We start from the raw sequence: 26,793 nt of genomic DNA, 5'->3' as shown, positions 1-26,793 counted from the left end.
ATATTATTATACCAATAGGTATAGGTGTACCTAAGCACGTGGCATATAGGAGCCCCAAAACTAAGACCCCCCCATATGGTCTGTCATTTCAGGAACTGCAAAATCAACACATTTACATCATTTTGAGGGGGGGGGGCAAAGGTATAAAAAAGTAAGTTCACCCCAGAAAACCATATATTTTCAGAAAGTACACATCCCCCTGAATCCAAATTGGGTATGCATGTTTTTCTACTCCAAAGCACCAAGCCGCAAACCATTCCTAAATTTGGTGATTTTGGTGACATTTCCAAAAATCACCTCAACATTTCTAACCTGCAGCATCATATTACCCACATACTTTTAGGTATCAAGATAAATCACCCCAAATATGAAAGCCTAGTGTCCTCTGAACAGTTTTATGCCCAATATGTATAGGTTTACCTAAGCACGTGGCATATAGGAACCCCAAAACGAAGGTACCGCCAAAGAAACACATTTACATCATTTTGAGGGGGGCAAAGTTAGAAAAGAGTAAGTTCACCCCAGAAAACCATATATTTTCAGAAAGTACACATTCCCCCGAATACAAATTGGGTATGCATGTCTTTCTACTCCAAAGCACCATACTGCAAAGCTACGCTAAAGGCTGTGGTTTTTATGACATTTCTAAATATCACCTAAAAATATTGCAATTGCCTGCATTTTTCTCACCCAATTTCTTACATACAATTGTAAAACACCCTAAATATTGATGCCAAGGGTCTACTGAACAGTTTGATGCCTAGTATATATAGATATACCAAAGCAGCTGGCATGTGCGGACCCCAAATACAAATAGTGCATATGAATTTTCTCGGCTGCCGATTCACCTTCAAAAAGACCTGTGACTGCGCATTGTGTGCCACAAAACCCTCCTTATGGCACAAGGACCCTCAAAACCATATATTTTTGGAAAGAACACATTCTGACGAATCCAAAATAGGTGATTAGGTCTTTCTACTCTAAACTATCATACTGCTAAGCTAAAGCTTTTATGAACCTGCTTGCCCAGTGCTGCTTGTTTGTCCCATTCTCTGCTTACTCAGTGCTGCTTGTGTGTGCCATTCTCTGCTTACTCAGTGCTGCTTGTGTGTGCCATTCTCTGCTTACTCAGTGCTGCATGTGTGTGCCATTCTCTGCTTGCCCAGTGCTGTTGTATGTGCCATTCTCTGCTTATTAAATGCTGCTTGTGTGTGCCATTCTCTGCTTGCCCAGTGCCTCTTGTGTGTGCCATTCTCTGCTTACTCAGTGCTGCTTGTGTGTGCCATTCTTTGCTTGCCCAGTGCTGCTTGTGTGTGCCATTCTCTGCTTGCCCAGTGCTGCTTGTGTGTGCCATTCTCTGCTTGCCCAGTGCTGCTTGTGTGTGCCATTCTCCGCTTGCCCAGTGCTGCTTGTGTGTGCCTTGCTCTGCTTGCCCAGTGCTGCTTGTGTGTGCCATTCTCCGCTTGCCCAGTGCTGCTTGTGTGTGCCTTGCTCTGCTTGCCCAGTGCTGCTTGTGTGTGCCTTGCTCTGCTTGCCCAGTGCTGCTTGTGTGTGCCATTCTCTGCTTGCCCACTGCCCTCCACCACATTGGCCAGTAAAATGTTGGCCCTCTGTACCACAGAAGTTGGCCAGCACTGTGCTACATTATTACAGGCTATTAAACTGTTCATCATTGAATGATAGAATCCCACGTTAAAAAAATTAATAAAACAAAACAGTGAGCTGCAGACCAGTGGGGGAGGATAGGGTTTAATGTAGGCTGGCGGTATCCTTCTAAACAGCTGCTATTGACCACAAAGTCATGACAACAGCTCTGACTTACTGTACAAATGTACAAATGCAATGCCTTGCAAGAAATCTGACTTCTGATATTATACATTTGTGAATACATATCATTTTCAGTGATATTCGCAAGCCTTGCAGTTCTTGCATCTTACAGTAGCAAGCCTGATATTCATGCATACCTAAGGAGAAATCTCTAAAGCCTCCAAAATTATGAGCATGGTGTTATTGTAATGTCTACAGAACACAACCTATGACCTTAACAACAATTAAGTTTCCCCCTATTTTCAGGGGATTTTCAGATCTTCTCTATGCCATTGTGAGAAATGCCATGACCCACTTGTAATCCAGCTCCAATGCTCAGAAGTGGGAGTTTATAGGACTAGCTCAATGCAGTCCTAAAGATTCTTTTTGAAAATAATAATAGTTAACAAATGATTAATAACAATAATTAATGAAATTGTAAACATTAAAACCATTAATAAAACACAAGTAAAAGTCAATACCTAGGCTTACAGCAGCTGGAAATCCTTTACTCTATTTTGCTGTTTTATTTCCTAAGCGCACAGTACATTTTTTAGAAACCAAATGAATTGCAAAATCTATTAAGGCTGTCAAGCATTACTATAGCCAATCCTCACTACAATTTACTCCCAGTATACAGTTTTAGAATATAATTGCACTGGTTTCGGATAATGTTATAGGACCAGAAAACAACCCTAATTAGTTTTTATTTTATTTTAAGTTGTATGTTCAAATGGTTATTGAAACTACATAGGCTACATATCTTGAGAATATTATTTGCAAACAATTTCAAAGTTTCTTCTGGCAAGTTGCTGTTAAAAGTATTCCACATTCATGTTTTAACCCTTTTAATGCCAGCAAAATTTTGCAATTTCATTTGTACTCCGTGCCAGATGTTTTTGGAACAATTGGTGCTCACTCAATTTAGGGGCATTTTCTTACCTAAGAAAACTATACATTGTTTTTTTCAGGAGAACCTGAGCTTTCTAAATCTTTTTTTGTGTATTTCCACCTCTGCTAAAAGATTTATAGCTCTAAATACCAGAAAAAATTAAAAATTGCTATTTTTTAGAATATATGAATTTATACCAGAGAAATATTTGGAAAATATTTATATTGATTTGATTTGGAAAGTCCCACGTCTCTCTCAGTACCAGATATGGGAGATTTATGACTTTATGACTTCTGTACAGCAAATACTCCCAGCACTAAATTAACCAATTTTGAAAGCACAAACACGGAAATCGTCATACTTAGGGGCAAATTTACTTATGGTCGAATATCGAGGGCTAATTAACCCTCGATATTCGACTGCCGAAAGGAAATCCTCCGACTTCGAATATCGAAGTCGAAGGATTTACCGCAGTTCGTTTGATTGAAGGATTAAATCCTTCGAATCGTTCGATCCGAAGGATTTTAATCCATCGATCAAACGATTTTTGTTCGACCCAAAAAAGCTTAGAAAGCCAATGGGGACCTTCCACATAGGCTAACATTGACTTCAGTAGGTTTTAGGTGGCGAACTAGGGGGTCGAAGTTTTTTTTTTAAAGAGACAGTACTTTCGACTATCGAATGGTCGAATAGTTGAACGATTTTTAGTTCGAATCGTTCGATTCGAAGTCATAGTCTAAGGTCGAATTAGCCCATTCGATGGTCGAAGTAGCCAAAAAAAACTTTCGAAATTCAAAGGTTTTTTTCTTCTATTCCTTCACTCGAGCTAAGTAAATGGGCCCCTTAGATTCCAAAGCACAAAAATCTTGAAACAGTAGGTTTACCCCAGAAAAACATGTAATTTTGAATAATACATCTTCTGAGATTCCAGAATGGGTAACTATGTCTTTCTACTTCTTACTACCACACATTAAAACTTGTCTGAACTTAGCAGTTTTTATGAAAATGTACTAAAATTGTGAAAAATACAAAGCTTTTAGTTTGCTGCTCAGCATCTCCCACACAGTATTAGTTACCAAGAAGAAACATCCTAAATATAATTGCCAGGAGTCCAGCAAACAGTTTGATGCCCATTGTGCATATGTTTACCAAAGTATCTGGCATTTAGAGACCCCAAAATGGAGTTAGCACATACAAATAGTCCTTTAGGTCACTTCAGCTAATGAAAAATCAACACATTTACTTCATTTTTTGTGGGGTAAATACACCCCCCCCAAAACCATAAAGTTTTGGAAAGTACACATTCTACCATGCCTTTGTGCTCCAAACTACTGAGTCGCAAGGCTTTCCCAAAATGGGCGGTTTTGGTGAAATGCCTGAAAATGTATTCAGAGCTTCAACTTTCCAGCATTATATCACCCATGTATAATTACATACCAAGAAAAACCATCCTAAATATGATTGCCAGGGGTTCACTGACCAATTTGATGTCCATAGGTTTACCAAAGCATTGAGCACTGTGGCATTGAGACCCCTAAATGAAGTTACTGCATACACATTTCATGGCATATATTTCTACCACCAAAAAAATGTATCCCACATAAATCAGGTAGTATAAGTGGCAAATAAGTAAGGAAACCAAACTTCCAGAAAATACATAATCTGCCAAATCTAAAATGGGTAAATATATCTTTATATGGCAAAGCACCAAGCAGCAAAGCTATGCTAACATTTTCAGTTTTATATAATTTCTGAAAATTGTCAGAAAGCTTGCATTTTACCACATTATATACCCCACATTGCATAGCATACCAGCATAAAGCATCCTAAATATAAATGCCAGGGGTCTACAGAACAGATTGATGCTAAATATGTATACCAAACTATGTGGTGTACAGAGACTCCCCAATGAATGTAGTATATATGAACCCACTATGTGTATTATGTGCCATAAACCCCCTAACGGTATGGAGACCCTAGAAAACCATACAGTATCTTTTCCAAACGTACACATTCTGACTAATCTAAAATGGGGAAATACGTCTTTCTACTGCAAACTACCAAACTGCAAAGCTATGCTAAACATAATGATTTTTATGAAACTTCTGAATATTGTCACAAAGCTTGCATTTTATCATTATATACCCCTACATTTTATAACGTACTGGCTTAAAACACTAATTATGAACAACAGGGGTCTACTGAACTGTTTGATGCCCCATATGCATACATTTAGCAAACATACAGAGGCGCCCAAATGGATTTACAGCAGATACAATTTCCATTAACAAAAACAAGTAAACAACAATGTGAAATACAATAAAATCTCCATAAAAACCACTAAAATCAATGTGTTTTTTTTTTTAAAAAAATTATGTAGTCAACAGTCAGAAACACCGTTTGAATTATTGAACAAACACGTTTTACAGACAGAAAAAAGCCCACAAAACCTATACAGCACTGAAAATGCAATAAAATGGCTAAAAATATAACAAAATGGCTAAAAATACAACAAAATCACTGAAAATTTTATCTAATCACCTAAATAACACACAAAAGCTCTTGTGCAGTGTGATTAGGGAATACACTATTCACAATGGCAATAAAACATTTGTTTCAGCCAAAACAACACATGATGCATTAAGAAAAATAAAAATAAGCTATAAAATTGTTATAAAAGTGTGTATATGTGTGTACACTAGGCAAACGGTGTGCGTGTGCGCGCAAGTATGTGTGAGTGTTGTGAATGTGTGAAACCCCCTGATCCCAAAAGTGTATGTAAGTGTTTGTAAGTGTAAATGTAAGTGTATAATAGTGTAAAATGTGTGTTTGTGTTACACTAACTTGGGGAAGCTGGCTGAAGTCAGTTGAAGAAGAGGCAGGAGGGTCCCATTATGATGAGAAGTCGTCCTGGTGCCGGAACCAGTAAGGGGGGCTTGTGGGGATTTCCAGTAAGTAGCTGCAGCAGCAGGCATGTGGTCACCATGCGCCTGCTACTGCATATGGGGCCCCTAGGCGATCACACCCAAGAGCCCACTTGTTTCCCCCTCCTGCTTGTTGCCTAGGGGCCCGGGGAATGAGCGAGAATTGAAGAAGCAGCTTTATCAGGGGGTTATTTTTCAGAGGTCGAGTTTTAGAGGTTTGTGTGAGGAATTGTGTCTGCGTTCTGTCCGGCGCTAATGCGCACCGGCGCGTGATGCGGGACACCGGCGACGGGCGCGAAGGCGCCGGCGACCGTCGCCGGCGCAGGGACGCAGGTGAAAACGCCTAAGACGGACGTGCTGGCGTCAGTACTGCGACGCCAGCGGAATGACGTCAGTTTGGCGCCAAAGTAACGGTATTTAAACCTGATTCAGACTGAGATGCATTGCCTGGTTATTAGGTTGTTTAAACTGAAATCCTAGCGTCACATATATACATATATACATATATACATATATACATATAGTATTTCATTAATTATAACAATAGGAAAAAGGTGTTTTAACAAAAGCCTTATTCATGGAACTAATGTTGAAAATTAGTTGTGGGAAAAGACACCCAATTTTTTTCAACTCCATTTACTGTACTATGACCTCACTATTGCTTATTTGGATTTTTTCTTTAGAAATTCTAGACCTTAGTTATGATGACAATTGAATTTCATCTGCTTACAATTATCCATTTATGGTAAAACAGATGGGAAAATAAATCCAACTTTAGTTTTGTTGCTTATATTTCCCACTGACATTTATTTATGACTGTAACTGCAAATCTTTGGCATCCTATTAGCAAATATACTTAACACAGACACTCTGCTGATTATGTGGTTAAGCATTCATTTATGCAGATGGCATAAAGTGCACAGAATCTATCATCTAATATATCTACCTATATTTAATACTTTGTATTAAAATGTGTATTCTTTATTATAATGTGTATATATATATTTTCTTGTTCAGTTGGACAGCACTTAATTTTACAAAAATTAAGCAGGCGTGTAATGAGGTTGTGACCACAAAATTCACATAGATAAATACAAGAGGTCCTATATTTATATATATATATATATATATATATATATATATATATATATATATATATATATATATATATATATATATATATATATATATATATATATAATTCCAAGCAGCCACACTAGATGAACTTCTTAGATAAATGTGGGTGCAGAGTCAAAAATAGTGTGTATAAATCTGTTCAAAGACCCACACTCTAATCTGTGATGAATTAATTTGCTTTTATTTTATACATATCATACATCCTGTATGTACAAAATAAAAGCAAGTTAATTACAGATTGGAGTGTGGGTCTTTTAACTGAAATGTTGTTTTATATACATACATACACATACATACATATATATATATATATATATATATATATATTGTGAAGTTTGGGGGGATCACAGCGGGATTGTTAGCATTAATGCAGGCCACTCCAAGGTGAAAAGAAAAACAGTCCGTTTATTTTGAAAACAAAGAGCTTCCAGCAGTCAAAATGTAACAGAAAGAAAACAGCTTCATTCAGCAACACAAAGTCCAGCAATAAACAAAATAGCTTACTTCAGCGTTTTTAAGTTTCCAGTACCCCCAAGGTACTATCCAGGCTTGGTCTGTGGGGAAAACACCAGGAAAATATCCACCTGGCTATCAGGCCCCACAGGTCTCTGAAAATACAGCCATTCCAACCCAACAGCCCAGCCCTCCTGTGCAGCTCCTTCTCTCACACCCTGCACACCTGCTGCTGATTCCCTTAAACACCCCTTGGCTGTCCAGCCCACCTTCTGGCTGCTTAACCCTCTGGTGTTTCTTAAAGGGAACATTCTTAAATGGATGGCTCAGAACCTAAAAACCGGGGATACATATCTGCCATCCACTATAAATCCCGTCCGGCTTGTACATATCCCCCCCCTCTGCCTCAACCCAGGGGAGGTGGAGGCACTAGTAGAGCCTAGACAATGGACTCGGGACAGAGCATCCGCATTCATATGCTGTTTCCCGGGTCTGTGCTCTACAGTATATTTGAACTCCTGGAGTGCCAGGAACCATCGGGTTACCCTGGCGTTTGCCCCTTTTTTCTGTTTCATCCAGGTGAGTGGGGCATGATCAGAGATCAGACGGAATCTCCTACCTAAAAGGTAATAACGGAGGGAGTCCAAGGCCCATTTAATGGCTAGGCATTCTCGCTCAACTATTGCATAGTTTTTCTCCGCTGCAGTCAGCTTTCTACTGAGAAACACTACGGGATGCTCTTCCCCATTAATGACCTGTGATAGGACAGCTCCCAGACCTACGTCTGAAGCATCCGTCTGAACAATAAATTCCTTTGAGAAATCTGGTGCCACCAAAATGGGGTGCTGACAAAGAGCGGACTTGAGTTAGAGGAATGCCTTTTCAGCATCCATGTTCCACTCAACTATGACTGACTTTCGACCTTTGGTCAGGTCAGTCAATGGGGTTGCTACTGTGGCAAAGTTGGGGACAAACCTACGGTAGTACCCAATCATTCCCAGAAATGCTCGTACCTGTTTCTTTGTTTTAGGGCGGGGCCAGTTCTGGACAGCATCTACCTTATTTAGCTGGGGTTTTACTAGCCCTCTACCTACAATGTACCCAAGGTATCTTGCCTCTTCCATCCCTATGGCACACTTTTCAGGATTCACTGTGAACCCACCATTTCTCAGGGAGTCAAGAACTGCCTGGACTTTAGGCAAATGGGACTCCCAGTCCCTACTAAAGATGACAATGTCATCCAGGTAAACGGATGTGTACCTCTGATGGGACCTCAAAAGCTTGTCCATTGCCCTTTGAAACGTAGCTGGGGCAGTTTGTAAACCAAAGGGCATTCTTTTATATTGAAAATGGCCATCTGGAGTGGAGAATGCTGTTTTCTCTTTTGCCGTCTGGGTTAGGGGTATTTGCCAGTACCCCTTGGTGAGGTCTAAAGTGGTAATATAACGGGCAGGACCTAACCTCTCGATAAGTTCATCTACCCGGGGCATAGGATAGGCATCAAATTTGGAAATTTCATTGAGTTTTCTGAAATCATTGCAGAATCGCAGAGTACCGTTGGGCTTGGGTACCAACACAATGGGGCTTGACCATTCACTCTGTGATTCTTCAATAACCCCTAACTCCAGCATTTTTTTTACCTCCTCTGAGACAGCCTTCCGGCGAGCTTCTGGAATGCGGTAAGGTTTGAGACACACTTTTACTCCCGGCTCTGTAATTACGTCATGCTCTATGACATTAGCGATCCCAGGCAAATCAGAGAAAATATCTTTGTTTCTCTGCAGAAACTCCCTAACTTGCTGGGTCTGGGCTTTTGACAATGCTGTAGCTACCAGGACATTGTCAGCACCAACCTGAGACTCAAGTTTCCCACTAGCCAGTGCTGAAACTGGTTCTCTATCCTTCCAATGCTTTAACAAATTGATGTGATAGATTTGGTAGGGCTTTCTCTTACCAGGTTGGTGAACCTTATAGTTTACCTCACTCACTTTTTCTACAATTTCAAATGGGCCCTGCCATCTGGCCAAGAATTTGCTCTCTACAGTGGGGATCAACACTGCTACTCTATCTCCCACCTGAAATTGCCTCACCTTAGCGGACCGGTTGTATACCCGGCGCTGAGCTTCTTGGGCACTTTGCAAGTGTTCCTTAACCAGTGGCATCACTACAGCGATCCTTTCCCTCATTTTAGAGATATACTCCAAAACACTTTTGTGGGGTGTAGCTTCACTCTCCCAAGCCTCCTTTACAATATCAAGCAGTCCCCTTGGCCTGCGCCCGTACACTAACTCAAAGGGAGAGAACCCTGTGGATGCCTGAGGCACCTCCCGAATTGCGAATAAAAGAGCAGGTAACAGACAATCCCAATCCTTACCATCTTTTTGTACCACTCGCTTAAGCATGGTTTTTAAGGTCTTATTAAACCGTTCCACTAAGCCATCTGTCTGAGGATGGTAGACAGACGTACGTAACTGCTTTATCTGGAACAATTTGCACACACCTGACATCACCTTTGACATAAATGGGGTACCCTGGTCAGTGAGTATCTCCTTGGGAAACCCTGTCCTTGAAAACATCAGAAACAGCTCATGGGCAATGGCTTTAGATGTGGCATTCCTTAAGGGAATAGCTTCCGGGTATCGGGTGGCATAATCAAGGATTACCAAGATATACTGATGCCCTCGGGAAGATTTTACCAGGGGGCCTACCAAGTCCATTGCTATACGTTCGAATGGTACTTCAATAATGGGTAAAGGCACCAAGGGGCTGCGAAAATGAGAAGCCGGAGCCGTTAACTGGCAGGTGGGACAGGATGCACAGTAAGTTTTTACCTCGGATTTTACACCTGGCCAGAAAAAACGGTCTGTGATTCTTGCTTCGGTCTTCTCTGCCCCCAAGTGTCCACCCAGTGCATCATCATGCGCCAGGTCAAGTACCATTCGTCTGTATGGCTTTGGAACTAACAGTTGTTCCACCACCTCCTCACGGACCTTGGTGACTCTATAGAGTAGATCGCCATTTACAGCGAAGTGCGGCCAACGCTTCTCTGCACCTGGTTCTTGGGAAACCCCATTTATCACAACCACTTGTTCTCGGGCATTAACCAAGGTAGGATCCTGCATCTGGGCAGTGCTAAAGGCTCCCCTTGACACATCTATATCAGGAGATACGGGGCTTATTGAATCATCCTCATCATCCTCCCCAAGCATTACCTGTAATGGGAAGAAATCCCCCCCCTCAGAGGACGGCTCGGGCCTCTGACCAGGATCCTCAATTACCTTATTACCCTTTGAGCTCTTACTGCAGTGGTTACCCCTAGGCGGGCCAGGATCTCTGCTTTTAGCCGATCATAATTCATGGCGTCATCTGGGTTAAGATCGTAATACGCCTTTTGTGGATCGCCAGACAGAAATGGAGCTATTAGGCCGGCCCATTTATCTCGGGGCCACCCTTCTCGCTCTGCAGTTCTCTCAAAGGTGGTAAGAAAGGCCTCCACATCATCTGTGGAACTCAGCTTTTGGAGAAAATGACTTGCCCGGGTGGTTACCGGGTTCCCCTGGGCCATGACAATGGACTCCCGTCCAGTAGCAAACTGCTGGACAGCCTCAGCCAACACCTTGGCTTGATTAATTGTAGCCTCTTGTAAGGCAGTTGCCTGTGAAGTTGCAGACTCTCGCAACGCCAATAATTGAGCATCTGTGGAGTGCTGGTGGTTAATGGTAGCTTCGTGTAAGGCAGTTACTTGTAAATTTACAGACTCTCGCAAAGCCAATACTTGAGCCTCCAGGCTCTTTTGCTGGGCCTCTATAGCCTGCTGCTGCACCTCTGTAGCCTGTTGCTGCACGACCATGCTCTGCTGAAGCTGCACTGTAGCGCGAGACATTTGCTGCAACAGTTCCTCCATCTTTAGCAAAAATAGGTTACTGTCTCTTTAAATGTCAGTTTTCAGAAAAAAAAACGTTTTCTTTTTTGGTAGTGCCTGCCCGCATCCGAGCACCAGTTGTGAAGTTTGGGGGGATCACAGCGGGATTGTTAGCATTAATGCAGGCCACTCCAAGGTGAAAAGAAAAACAGTCCGTTTATTTTGAAAACAAAGAGCTTCCAGCAGCAGTCAAAATGTAACAGAAAGAAAACAGCTTCATTCAGCAACACAAAGTCCAGCAATAAACAAAATAGCTTACTTCAGCGTTTTTAAGTTTCCAGTACCCCCAAGGTACTATCCAGGCTTGGTCTGTGGGGAAAACACCAGGAAAATATCCACCTGGCTATCAGGCCCCACAGGTCTCTGAAAATACAGCCATTCCAACCCAACAGCCCAGCCCTCCTGTGCAGCTCCTTCTCTCACACCCTGCACACCTGCTGCTGATTCCCTTAAACACCCCTTGGCTGTCCAGCCCACCTTCTGGCTGCTTAACCCTCTGGTGTTTCTTAAAGGGAACATTCTTAAATGGATGGCTCAGAACCTAAAAACCGGGGATACATATCTGCCATCCACTATAAATCCCGTCCGGCTTGTACAATATATATATATATATATATATATATATATATATATATATATATATATGTGTGTATGTAAAACAACATTTCAGTTGAAGAGTATGCTCTTTCCCTGCTATTAGTCATTCCTTTGCCTTTCTACTGAGTAACAACTCATTTTTCATTTCTAAAACTATCCTCAAATTACCATATGTCACCTTTTCAGTGGTTACTAGAAGAATGCTTCACACTAGCTGCTGCCATCACATTACTTTTAAACTATGAAAGCATAAGCCTGAAAGTTGCAAATCAATTCTTCATTTTCAGTGACAGCGTGGCACTGCTTTACTGCCTTTAGCTTCTGCAAAAAGCCACACACTTGTAAGGGACCTATCATGTTGAAATTAGTCATGGCTGCTTAATTGCAGGTTTCCATTTTGTCATTTTATATTAAGTAAAAATGGTCCAAGGGGAAAGGAGAATACTACTAACCTTTATGAGAAAGCAGTTTGTCAAAGGATTCACCCCATTTCTCTGCCTCTTCGGGGGACACACTGTACAAGAAACAAAATATGTTATTTGATAAAGTGTCTGCTTGGTGCATTTATGAGAATGATGGAACATATGTTACCCGTGTTCAGTTTCAACCATATTTCACAATATGTCTAATTAGATTACTTTATAGCAGATTTCTTTTCTACCACTGGAGTCTTCAAAATCATTATTTCAGACATTTGCTTCATTGGCCAGTGCAAAGCTTCCTAAGCTAGGGACTTTGGAGAAAAACTATAATTCACTCTGTCCCAGTGTCCACATCAATCCTTGATTGCTGACAGATGCTCAAAGAAATAAGGTTTTGTTCATGTTAAGTAGCTTGGATGAAAGGCATTTTGTCATACAAATTGTTCCACCAAGGATCGATAACTTGGGAGTACTTGTAGTACCAAGATTGAGTTCTATGCTAGAATGCAAGTATTTTAAAGTTTATATACGTAAATTATTATGTAATGGTTCTAGGTTTAGTTAACAAAAAAATGTACAAAAAAATAGAATGATTAAAAATACAATTTATCCAAACACCTGTAAGGACTGACCGACAGGAGCCAATGTGCTATATTACTTTAAGTTTTTATATGGAAAAAAAGTGTTGAAACCTCTGCAGAGAGATATAACAGGGCAGCAAAAAACAAGTCCAGGTTCAGGCCAAAGGACAAGGGCAGGCGGCAGACAAACGTATCAGGGACAGGCCAATGTTTGGGACTGGCAGAGTACATGCAGAGTTGATAAACAAGCCAAGGTCAAAACTGGGAGATCAATTTCAAAGGGAACAAGGACCAGACAGGAACAAGACAAGATTACTAGGTCAGATTCAGGAACAGGAGCATAAACAGGAGCAGGAACTAGAACAGGAACAGATACCAGATTATCACAAAATATGGCTTGTAGATGGCAGAAAGGCCAATCATCCAGCAAAGGGGTATTTGGAAATCAGGCTTAAATAGCCCTCAAATGAGCAATTGCCCTCAGCTGGATAGAGGGTGTGTTCTAGTGAACACTAACATGGCAGCAAAACAAAAGGCATCCTGTCAGAGCCAGGCTACCACCACACTGCCCTCTGTGGCTCAAGGAGGAGAAGCAGTAGACAGAACCCAGTAGGTCCCTGATTTGAAACCAGTGAGTGCCTGATAACAGCAGTATCTATTTATAAACATGCATGGGATCCATTATCCGTAAACCTGTTAGCGAGAAAGCTCTGAATTACAGAAAGACCGTTTCCCATAGACTCAATTTTATCCAAATAATACACTTTTTTTTACAATGATTTGATTTCCCGTTTATCTGTAATAATAAAACAGTAGCTTGTACTTGATACCAACTAAAATATAATTAATCCTTATTGGAAGCAAAACTAGTCTATTGGGGTATTTAATGTTTACATTATTTTCTAGTAGACAAGGTATGAAGATCAAAATTACAAAAGGATCGGTTATCTGGAAACCCCCATGGCCCAAGCATTCTGGATAACTGGTCCCATACCTGTATATATATTTGTGAATAATAACAATTATGTGCATGCAATTTTTATATTCAATTAAAAAATAACCATGGGGCATTTCAATGCAAGGGGCATCTCAGAGACAAGCCAATCAATAGACAGCTCAGGACCAGAAATAATTGCATATAATAGTTTTCCAAACATCCAATAGCCAGTCCTCTCCTGAAGGAATATAACGACTCAATACACATTCAATGAAATGTGTAAAGTACAAATTATAAAATACTGATGCAAATTGTCTTTTTACCCAGAGTACAGAATTTCCTTCCTTGAAATTCTAGCATAATTATTGGTGCATGCTAAGTTGCATCAAACTCAACTTGCATGTGCCAATATGGAACAAAAGGGGCACAAATTATTATTCTTATTATGAACACTTATTTATAAAGTACCTACTGTACATATTCTGGGTCTATACACTAAACATAAATATTACATAAAACACATATCCAAGAAGTAAAGAGGACCCAGCTCAGGTAGTGCCTGTTTTTAGTAAATCATGGACACATTAAACCCCTCCCCATATTTTTGTTGCTATGGTATCACTTTGGGTGCAGCATTAATGACAATAACGTCATTAGTGTCCAATTAATGTGGTGCAAGATAGAATATCTTTAATTTCTAGGAAAACCAAATTAGATTATGCAAGTTACATTTGCTTTACCTTAACAAAACCTTGACCAGTTTCAAAATGCTGCAAAAATGGTAGCTATACACAATATATTACTGCATGTTTTCCTTTTACCTTAAACTTTAGATAGAATAAGGTCTTTGAAGAAATGTTATTTTTGTGCAATAGCAGAGAACTCTTCAGCTTTATTTTTTTAGTAATTTTATTTTTTGATCCTGGTTTGTCTTGAAATATGTTTCAAGGTGCAAGTCCTTCTGAACCATGCTTTTCCTCTTACTCGTCTTTTACTTTTTTGTTTTGTAGATTCTGTTCTAGTTATTTCTTTATAAAATGCTAATTTAGCATTAGACTATATATGCCTGTTATTTATATGAAATACATTTTGGAATTCTAATTTTCTTAAAGATTTAAATCTGGCTATAAACATGCCAATAAAACCTGCCTACTCTGTCCCTCCAGATGAAGCGGACAGCTTATTTATCCATGCATGAACCTATTACAAGAGCCTGCCTAAACAATATCTGCTCAAACAAATATCTATTGGGCAGGTTTGAAAATCCTGTTGGCAAGTTGGTGTAGTCCCCTCCTATTGTGGCTGTAGGCCAATATTAGGATCCAATTGTTGACCAATCTGATCAGATTGATTTGGACCTGCAAATGGTACAGTACATCCACTCATTGACATTTACAAAAACATCTATTAATGTATGGACAGCTATGATCCATACTTGTTATCGTTTATCTTTTTGGTCTTTCATAGAATTTGAAATCTAATTGTTCTAGAAGTAGCAAAGTTGTCATAAAATGTTTACCTTACAAGAAAAAGTTGGCTGATATGTGCTTATAGAGACAAGAACCCCACCTCAAAAAAAGGTAAAACTGTACCTTTAAACTTGTTGTTTAGGGAGAGAAAAGATTCTGTTTTCTTGGATTTGGAACAAACCTTTGGAAGTACAATGTTTACTCTAGAGGAAGAATTATGTCTTTGCACAATAAACTAATTACAAAAGGCCTACTATGAATGATACAGTATATCTGGTTTCAAGAAAATAAGAGTGTAATGTGGAATTCTGCACCGAAAAGGAAAATAACCGACTATAAATCAACAAGTTATAACCATATTAAAAAAATAGAAAGTACCTATTAGAGAAGAATGTATTTACTTCTTTCTTGGCTTCATATGAGAGAATAATTGTATATCTTCCTTCCTATAGATTAAACCAACTTCATGGAAAGGTTATTAAATTTCGAATGCTGAAGTTTTGCCATCTGTCGTTATTACACATAAATTAGAATTTGGAGCTTCCAGGAGCATTGCGGGCATAAGACTATCCGTTCTTGATCTCTTAAAATGTCTAGTGGCATTTAGAACTAAATTAGTACTTACCCTCTGGTAGTGAAACACCACAGCACAAGATAATTAATTGTTCAGGATTAGTTTCCCTTTAGCAAAAACATAAGCATTAGAAATTCCAAGCAACACAGAAAGTTCATTTAATAGCCAAGTAAAATACTACCAAATTCAAAAGCCATTCTAAATGGCAATGTTAACTTTTTGATTAATTTAAAAATAAATATATTCAACAGGATCCACTGTAGTAAGACACCATTTTTCTTTTTTTTCAATACTTTATTTTATGTTTGTCCAAGAAAAATTCTAATGCTTTGGCCACATAATAGCCATAAACTACAACTCGCATGCAATCCTTAACAGAACTTTTTCACAGAACTATTTCACATACCCACAATTAATTAGGTTTACAATAGAAATGCATTTAATCATGCTGAAATAGAATCATTTTTTTTCCAGTTTTGAGTTCCAGTTTTGAATATATTCACGATTTTCTCGAATTATGGTAAAATCACAACATTAAGTTTTAATGTTACCCATTTAGAATCTTTAAGATTGTTTTAACAAACACTAAAATCGATTAATATCTATAAAACTATATTACTTTTCAGGTGTTTTTTACATTCAGTTGTATTGTACAAGGGATGGTAATTAGTATACAGAATGTCTGGTCTCTTACATTTACATCTGGTTTGCAATGAAATGTGCGTGGAAAACTAAAAAATGCAGTAAGGTTCCATGAGATGCATCTACTTTTGATACATGTCTAATTACTAATAGCAACAAATTGGCACATAGCATTTACTGGTCATCTTTTTAAAAGCAAACAACTTACTGGTTGCTATGAATTACTGCACCTGGAAATATATTGTATTACACCTGTGTTCTTTTCCACTAAAAACTGCAATTGTGGTATAAAATTTTAGCAGTGAGAAAGTCTGAAAACAATTTGAATGTACTTTTTTTTCCATGTTTATCGTTAGTGTTTCTATTATTAACTTTACTGCATTTAATCTTCGCTATATCCCAAAAGTAATTAACATGGGCAATGAACTGCTAACCATTCTAAAGAAGAGCATTAAATCTAGCAGAAAACAATGCTCTGGTTAAAACAAATAATATTGCTTATATCAAAACAAGTGAATAAAAATGGGATAAAATGCAATATTTAAATAAATGTAATCAGTTTTAAGATACAATATGATTAATCCCATACACCAGATTCACAGCAACATTTTTGTCATTAAAGAGGAGATCACAATATTTGATATGAGGATCTGTTTATTCATTGTAAATTAAACAGTGAGCCTTTAGGCAACATGGAGCACAACAAGTAAGGTAAGCATTCATGCATATTATTTACTAGTTTTTGACTATGTAAAATGCTAAATTTGTAAATACTAATTTAAAGTCATGCCAACATAAGCACATTTAAAATATAAGGTACTGTATAGCAAAATAGGAAAAGCTACTTGGTTTTCTTATTCTATATACAGGTATATGATCCGTTATCTGGAAACCCATTACGGAAAGGCCATCTCCAATAGACTCCATTTTATTCAAATAATCAATTTTTTTTTCTCTGTAGTAATAAAACAGTACCCTGTACTTAATCTAAACTAAGATATAATTAATCCTTTGGAAGCAAACCCAGCCTATTGGGTTTATTAATGTTTACATGATTTTCTAGTAGACTTAAGGTAGGAAGATCCAAATCACAGAAAGATCCATTATCCAGAAAGCCCCAGGTCCCAAGTATTCTGGATAACTGGTCCCATACCTGTATAATATATACCATATATAACATAAACCCCACATACAAAGAGTAATTAGGTTTGAGAGAGTCAAGGGTTAAACTAGTGTGTAGTGATTAGCTAATTTCTGGTAATTTGCCTCTGAAAAAATCTGCGAATATGTAAAAAAAATTGCAAAAATGTGATGGAGTCAATGGGAAGGCAGAATTTTGCATTATTTCTCTATTGCAAATGTTTAATTTTAAATATCAAGCTCCAACAAATTACAACAAACTGTAGATCACATAAACACTAACTACAACAAACTGAGTAATGGTCGCCTGTGCACCTCATTATATAGGCAGTGGGAGGATTCAAAGTTCATTGGTTGATGTGGATGGAGACATATGCAGATTTTTTACATCCATAGCAAGTTTTTCTTCCAGCACATTCACCTGGGAAACGCACAACATGGAGGATTGCTTTTAGTTACAAATCTGTAACTACAAAGAGCAACATTGCATATAGTGGACATAAATCTAGGCTTGCACCATAGAAATATTTGCCAGGTATGCTTTCAATGGTGCCCAATTGCTCTGCACAAAAAGTGTAATAGGCAACACTTATGGTCATTTGTGAAGCTATTTCCTAGCATATTGATATAGCAGTGAACAAGGTGGGTAACATGAAGTAGGATCCCTTTCGCTTACTGAGGCCTCATCATTAATTAATCCATAGGATGATACATTAACCTGTGCTGGGTTGTTGAACATAAAGGGATACAGTATCAGTGGTCTGACTTACTATTGTGGCCATGGGCGTATCACTTTCAAGAATTTGAAACAGTAAGGGAAATTATTCTCAAACTGTTAAGAAGATAATTTTCTTTGCTGGCATAAAAAAAGCATGTTCTTTCCAGAAAAACAGATTTTCATTTTTATTCATGCCAGATAGCATGCAGTAAATAAACATGATCATTAAACAATGTTTTTGCCGCCTTGGAACATTTTCTGATGTTGAATGGCTCGACCCATTATAATATAGAGCCCACAGCATCAAACATTTCAGTGTAAAAATTACTGTAAATACTTTAAACAAATGGGTGTCATGGGTATGCTATAAAACGCTTTAATATTCCATCCATATGCTTAAGAGTTGTTCATTATGCAGTTTGGAAGGATAGTATCACAGAATGTGCATCTGTGCTCATTTAAGCAATAAACTTTAACCATAAAAGTAGGGAGGGGTGTGTGTATGAATGCTGGGTTTTCATTTGGAGGGGTTGAACTTGATGGACTTTGTCTTTTTTCAACCCGACTTAACTATGTAACTAACTATGTAACGATGTAAAGCTACCAAAAACTGTTCAGTGCGTCATGGTTAGTGATGGGCGAATTCCCGCTATTCAACACCGGCGAATAAATTCGCGAAACTGCAGCGAACATTCTCCAGCAAAAATTCGCCAGCGTCAAAAAAATGGTGCATTTTCGCCAGCGAATGTTTGCAACTTTTTCGGTGAAGTGAACCGCCCCAAATTCGCCCATCACTAGTCAGGGTAGCATATACAAAATGAACAAGCTCTTCTTTTAATTTACAAGATGTAAAGCAACCAAAGGAAAGAGAAAGGGTTTTGGAGTAATCATTTGCTGTTGTGTCAGTGGTTCTGCCAACCGAGTAAAGGTCTACATGAAAAATTACTCAGCACATACAAAGGTCCATCCAAAGGACCCTTACATGACTCTTTCTAGTGTAGCAGCATTATTCACAGGAGATTGCTCTGTTCTTTGAATTCTTTGTTGACCTCTCTATGATGAACATTTATATGTTCTCTAGACTTCATATCCTGGTAATTCATAAGCCTGGAATTTGTTATCAGGAATGATTGGCTAAGCTTGTAGCCTATGTGGAGCACTATGCCATAAGGCTACTTAAAACATTTAAACAAAAAATGCCATAGAGTTATAACATGATTAAATAGGAAAATCAACCAAATCAATTCAACCAATATTTTTTTAAATGGGACACTATTGGCATTGTAACTGCAATATTTTTGAGATTTCTGGAGAATAGTTTTCTGGATAATAGATAACCTAAGTGTATATCTTGGAATGTGTAAAGGAAAAAAAAACGTATCTTCATATGAAAGATATTCCGCAGCTATATTATAGACAATATCAAATTAACAGGTGTAAATATTACAGTTTAAGAATTCATTAGAGATAATGAAACTAGTGGTCAGGTATATTTCTATATTTAATGATGTTTCTTGAAGAACTTTCTTCAAATACGTCAAGAAATTCTCAGTGAATAGTTCTGAGGTTAGAACATTTACTCAATTATTAATGGATCATTACAATTTCAGATTTTGTTACTTAAGAAAAAAAAATCGGTCACCTCCAGGTCATGTCTTTCTTTACTTCATCCAAATTAGAAAAGAAGAAAAAGACATGATTCGGTTTATTTTTCAACATTGTTTTTTCATCAGCCCATATCTCAAAAAGATCAATCAAAGCTTTTACCAAACATTCAACTGTTGCTTGATTGTCATTCTAAATTGTAACAACATAGTTCACCTGATTTATCACACTTTTAATCGGCTTTTAGATATATAAAACCATGTCTTTTCAGTCTTCTTGCACCTTTACTATTTTGCATTCTATGAGCAAGATTTAAAGGAACAGTAACACCAAAAATTAAAAGTGTTTTAAGGTACTGTTAAACACTGTCTCTTGTACCAAAATAAAGAAATGCAGACATCATTATTATCTGCCTGTCATTTGTCCACATCAACCAATGGAATTGGTGTCAAGTATGGAAGAATCATCAGAGCTTTTTTTCTATGAAGAGCATTTGTAGCATAATATGAAGGAGCATCTTTAATAAGGTAGGACAATTTATATGCGTCATTGTATTGTACATTTTTTATGTTACATCCCTTAACTTGATGCAATTTTACCTTCCCGTTGACTCCAATGCATTTCTGCAAAATTCAGCTGTTTTTGTGATGGCATTTCATTAATGCCTTTTTTGCGTCTCCTGTTTGTCCTGAAGTCTCATGGGCATATTTAGTAAAATCACCATTTTCTGAGTATTAAAAAAAAAAAATCCAACCAAACTAGAATCCACGATTGGACCTTATTTATTATTAAAAAAGCACACTAGCAACTAGCAGTTAAGCAGGTTAAAATAAAGTTTAAAGGTTGAACTTGATAAACATGTCTTTTTTCAATCTACTGTATGTTACAATTTAATAAGACACAGACACGACAGACACGAAAAAATCTAGCAAAAATACAAATCATACTATTTTTGTTTTCTGAGTTTTTTTGCCAAATCGCTAGATTTTTTCAGGCTTTTTCCCGAAAAGCCTGAATTTTTAGGGCTAATTTCAGTGCAGACCACAGAAACTCAGAAATAGAATAGGGACCTCTCCCATTGACTTATAGTATATACAACCTCAGTAGATCGGAGATGCCGGATTTTAAGATTCAGAAATTTGAGTTTTTTTCCACTAAAAATTCAGATTTTATAGTAAAAAACTAAAATGTTTGAGTTTTTGGCACAGACTTTAATAAATAACCTCCTAAATGTTTGATAATGATAAGTCAAAGCAAAAAATTACAACATATTATATACTGTATAACACTGAAGTTTTGGCCTGATTTGTTGTTTTCAATGACACTGGATAAAGTGCAATCGCTTCTGAAATAAACAGACTATATTGAATTTACAGTGCTATACCCTGGATCTTGCCATTTGCAGAAATAACCATTTTTACAGTTCACACAGCTTAATAACACTGTTATTTCAAGATAAACAGATTTGGCAATCAATTTGTTGGGCAAAAGATAACTATCACACTACAGATAAAATTAAGATAGAAAAGAAATAACACTCCTTTGAATGCATGGCTGCTAAGGAGAAAGAAAAGAACACGCCTCTAGAATTGACTTATGAAGCACTCACCTTGTAATGCAGGTGAAAGTCTCAGATTTATCTAAAAATACATTTTCATGAGATTCTGCTTTTTGTAGACGGCTCCGTCTATTTCTTCTGTCAGTCAGGCTGAAAGACATTGAGCATTGCCTTGATTATCATGCTGTTAAAATGCAAACTTGGATGAGTATTTTCATTACAATGCACAAAGAATAAGACAGCATTATTAGAGAGCATTATAGGACTCTACTGAGATCTTCAAGGAACCCTAAGCATCCTTAGTTGGAGAAAACCTAAATGTAGGTATATAGGGAGTTTATATCAATACATGTATTGTCATAGCAATTGGTGTCAAGTAGAAAATGTGACATTTGCATAATCTATAGCATATATATGACTGAGTTTTTTTTATGCATTAAGCTACTACAAATGTCCTCTCCTTTAAACAGGGATTGTTAGCATCTTAAGGCACAAATGTCTCACTGTCCTTCATATATTGATAATGGGTTGAGTACAGAGGACCTTGTTTTTGTATGACAATTGCATAATCTAAAACCCACATCCTCCAATATAATCCTTTTGTTGACCCCCTTCGCCCATTCTGTGAAACGTGGTACAATATTACCCTTTGTACCATTGTAGCACAAGCACAACATCTGTATGGTATCTGTATGGTAACTAAGCAGGACTTTGTGTGAGGCAATGGCAGTGCACCGGTAAACACTGCCATTGCATGTGTGAGTACCCTTGTATGTGTGAGTATCCTATGAGTATGATCTCACAATCCAAAACTCATAGGGGCAGATTTACTAAAGGGCAGAGTGGCCATTGCTAGCGAAAATTCGCCAGAAATCCAATCTGCAGGGAGATCGTTTATTTACTACCAGGCGTAGAGGACAATTTGTGAAAGAGTACATCGCTAATGAAGGTTCGTGCCCTTTCGACAGGTAAACTTTTTACAGGGTTAAACACGGTACAAAAATGCTACTTAATAAATATACATGTCAGTATATAGCACTTTTAAGCAAGGAACACTGTTTATTTGTGGTTTGATAGAAGTGTTGCTGTTGAGGTGGGTAAGAAAAGTCGTGCTTTTTAAGGCATTCAAGTTAGCTGGGACAGCTGAAACGTTTATCGGGTACAAGGAGGTGAATAAATCATACAAAAAAAGCTTACTTAAAGCTAACATTGTCATGGAAAAGGATACTGCAGCAAGAAGTAAAAAGAATCCAGAACTATTTTTGTAAATATGTAAATAGTAAAAAAGTGAAGCAGGAAAAGGTGGAACCCGAAATATCAGAGGGGGGTCAGTTGGTTAATGAGAACCGAGAAAAAAATAGGTGAGCAGGGACCTTGATTCTGGGATGGCAGTGGATATAATCTACTTAGACTTTGCTAAAGCATTTGATACAGTGCCACACAGAAGGTTACTGGTTAAATTAAGGAATGTTGGCCTGGAACAAAACATTTGCACTTGAATAAAGAACTGGCTAATAGATAGATTACAGAGAGTGGTGGTAAATGGAACATTTTCTAATTGGACCAGTGTTAGTGGTGTACCAGAGGGGTCTGTACTTGTTCCTTTGCTTTTTATGTTGTTTATTAATAGCCTGGAGGTGGGCATTGAAAGTACTACTTAATTTTTTGCTCATGATACTAAATTGTGTAGAACTACAAGTTTCATGTAAGATGTTGCAAGGTTATGCACTTTATAAATGCAAGTTATACACTAAATGGCAGTGTGTTCGGGTTTCCTAAACTGAAAAGGATCTAGGTTTTTTTTGTAGACAATTTGTCTAATTCCAGGCAGTGTCATTCTGTGGCTACTAAAGCAAATGAAGTTCTGTCTTGTGTACAAAAGTGCAGGAAAATATAATTTTTCCTCTTTATATGTCCCAGGTAAAACCTTACCTGGAGTATTCTGTGCAGTTCTGGGCTCCAGTCCTTACGAAAGATATAATAAGCCGGAAAGAATGCAAAAACGTGCAACTAAACTACCCTTAAATTATGAGGGTAGACTCTGAAAGTTTGGGCTGTTTTCTCTGGAGACATGATTATACTTTAGAGGACATATAGCAGGGGACCTTTTTCCCCATATAGAGGATCACTTCTAGAGGAAAAGAACTTTCATTTGAAGTAGTGTATGTGCTTCTTCACAATGAGGGCAGTGAGGTTGTGGAATGCACTGCCAGATAATGTTATGTTGTCTGATTCTGTTAATGCTTTTAAGAGGGGCTTGGTGTTTTATTGAACAAGCATTACATCCAAGGCTATTGTGATACTAAAATCTTCAATTAGTATAGATATTGGTGTACATAGTTTATGTGAGTGTATTGAGGGGTCAGTGTCAGTGTGTGTGTGTATGTATGTATGGATGCTGGGTTTTATTTTGAGAGGGTTGAACTTTCAACCTGATTTAATTATGTAACCATGCTATAAAAGAGCCAGAAACATGGATTGAAAAGAACTATTCGGGTCTACTAAAGCAGTACTTTTAATATGCACTATACTGGTAAGATTTGCAGTAGCACCAGGAAATGCACACGGCTCATACACATTGAAAAATGATGTTATGTGTAATTTTCAATAGCAGATAATAGATATTAGCGAATAAGAACACAATGAAAATGAGGGGAAATTAAAAAACGTCCATGAATACACATCTGTAGGTTAAATAGCTTTCTTAAACCAGAAAACAAATAGTTATTGACAAGAAAAACAGACAATATATACAGTTTACAGGATCTGTTATCCAGCAACACATTGTGATCAGATATACAGTATGGCAATACCATTTCCTTCCTATTTAAACATATATGTTATTGTTTACAATATAAGTTTAATAACAATTATAAAAATAATAATAGTAACACTGTACTTGATGATAACTAAGCTAGCATAAATAAATCCTGGCTGGCCCTGTACTTTATACAGAAATAATTTGATAACACTAACTCGTTTGCCTTAAATTCATTTAAAGAGCACAGTTAAGATATTTATATTTTTAGTATAGTAAGTTTATTCCAGTGTACAGTATTTTTCTCAGTGTTCTTACCTTATTTACTTTAAATAAATAAAAAAAACAGCTGAATGTGATACTAACAGTAGCCAGGACAGATTTTTCACAATACAAAGTGCTGGTCACATACCCATTTCCGGAATCTTTTTTTGCTCGGTGCTTTTGAAATTCTTTGAACACCTTGAAATGCGACTCACCAGACGAAGCCGTAATGCTAAAGTGTGGAAATAAATGCAGAACATTTTCCATATTGATTTGGACAATTCAATGTCTTCACTAATCCTTGGGAAGACTTGACATAACTCTCTTGTTTGGTGAGAGTCTTAACTAGAGATGTGATAGAATAAAACTCTTTAGAAACTGTGTGTTTTTTTTTTTTTTTTACATCAAAAGCTTGGGTGAAAAAAGCCACAATGACGCCTTGAGCTGAAAGACACTTTTTTCAGTTTCACAAAGAGGATGTGAGACGCAGCTCTTATTTAAATATTTGGGGAAGTTGAGCTGCTTTTTCTCTGAAAGTCGTTTACAGCATGTTGATGATGATGAAAAGCAGACCACTTTGAGGCTTACAGCGGTTGCTTCTGTCTTTTGAAGCTTCAATTAAAGTGAATTATAGCTATTACAAAACTTACATTTTACTCCAAACATGTTAAAAGTTAAACACTTTATTACAAGTTTAAATTAGTGCTCTGAGCTCTGTGTTTACCAAGCAGTCTTGTTTTTTCCTTATATGTAAAATGCACTATAATGTGATCATTACATAAATAAATGAAGTGTCTCTGGCACAAAAACTGCAGTTATTATGACATCCCCAGCATACACCCTCTTTTAAGGCACTTTCTTATTGTGTCTGCTCCCTGCCCTGAGTCAGCACCAACTGCCATCTTTACCCAAGAACAGAGTGGACAAAGCAGATGCATTACTACAATGGCCCAGAACTACAAAATCATGCAACCCTTCCTTTTGGAAAAATGCAGTCAACCTAGCACAAAAAGAAAAGGAGAGATAAGTTACAGAGACAGTATGAGTGTTAGAAATTAGAAACATTTTAATTCAACTGATGACTTTATTTATGTACATGTAAATGAGAATGCTCCGTTTTGTAGTATGTAGGGGTCATATATGCCTAGGAAAGAAGCTTCAGGAAGGTGGCTCTCAGGTGCCTCTAGAGAAGAAAACCCATTTGCATTTATTCAACCCCATCCCACTGCTGGACACTAATCAGCACATCTACATAGACTGTACTATGCATGTACCAGTTTGGCAATAGAGGGGATGAAGTGGCGAGAAGCCATGAAACGCATTAAGCGGATGATCTGATATCATGTATGCTGTTGCGCTGTTATCTTCTTTTAATATGGACCATTAAAGTTTAATGATTTTAACACACCACTCCGAGGGCAGGCCCAGGAGAATGCTAACCAGTCCATTCCCAATACACATATAATATTCAGAGCAAGCTCACCAAATTTCGTTGTTGGCTTCTTCCACAGGTATTCTGTGTATAATACCCAATAGTTCAATGCATTCAGTAGTTTGTGGAACAAATCCAGGGCAGCAACTTGTCTGCAAAGTTCTTTATTGGGAAACTGAGTTACACAACATGTTTCGGGCCTACGCCCTTTATCAAGCGCACTTGATAAAGGGTGTAGGCCCGAAACATGTTGTGTAACTCAGTTTCCCAATAAAGAACTTTGCAGACAAGTTGCTGCCCTGGATTTGTTCCACAAACTACTGAATGCATTCCCAATACACAATGTGACCAGGAGTGCTGTCCTGCTGTCCCTTCCTGTAGTTGTAGGAGGTGATATTTGCTGCAGTTTGGAGGCAGTGGCTTGACTCAGAACTCCAGGGGTAATTTAAATTGGTAGCTGGTAAGAGAGTAAGAAAGTAACTGGGTAGGTCAGCAGTCCTGGGGAAGGTCAACAGACTTGGATAGGTGGAAGGACTCCAGTATGGGCTTTCTTTTACTGCTGTTAATATTTGTATGATACATTTTTATATTAAAATAAGTTATGGTTCTTTAATATAATAATTATATATTAAGTTGTATGTTTAATAAGCAACTGCAGCCTTTGGTACCCAATCATGGTGCCCAAATATTGGGTGTGGTGTGTGGTTGGACAAGGAGTATTGCAGGCTCTATGCTGTGATTGTCATGACCCTTGCCCAACTGGACACTTCTCTGCCTGGCTATTTGGTCCCAAAAACACTTCTATAAGTTGCCTCCATATCCAGAATCCATTATTTTCCTGGCAATTCTGCCACTCCTCTATTAGTACTATCCTCTTTCCATCTCGGGAACTAATTTTGCTCCAAATAAGGTACTTATCACTTTTACTATTCACATATCAATGTATTGCCCTCCTTCATTAC

At 37.9% G+C, this 26,793-nt stretch overlaps 1 protein-coding gene across 1 annotated transcript in view; it reads right to left on the bottom strand.

The window, feature by feature from the left end:
- Positions 1-24,726, bottom strand: part of rgs18.L (regulator of G-protein signaling 18 L homeolog) — a 28,633-nt gene extending 3,907 nt beyond the window's left edge. The window contains exons 1-3 of the mRNA NM_001092321.1: positions 24,548-24,726; positions 21,429-21,527; positions 12,184-12,245 (exon numbers count right to left, since the gene is read on the bottom strand). Coding sequence (NP_001085790.1) covers positions 12,184-12,245; positions 21,429-21,527; positions 24,548-24,666 — 280 coding nt within the window. The 5' untranslated portion in view covers positions 24,667-24,726. The remainder of the gene's footprint in view (positions 1-12,183; positions 12,246-21,428; positions 21,528-24,547) is intronic.
- Between the last annotated feature and the right edge of the window lie 2,067 nt (positions 24,727-26,793).

The sequence above is a fragment of the Xenopus laevis genome, chromosome 4L (assembly GCF_017654675.1).
Source record: "Xenopus laevis strain J_2021 chromosome 4L, Xenopus_laevis_v10.1, whole genome shotgun sequence".
Classification (NCBI taxonomy): Eukaryota; Metazoa; Chordata; class Amphibia; order Anura; family Pipidae; genus Xenopus; species Xenopus laevis.
The sequence above is the reverse complement of the archived record's forward strand: the minus strand, read 5'-3'. Positions and strand labels throughout refer to the sequence as shown.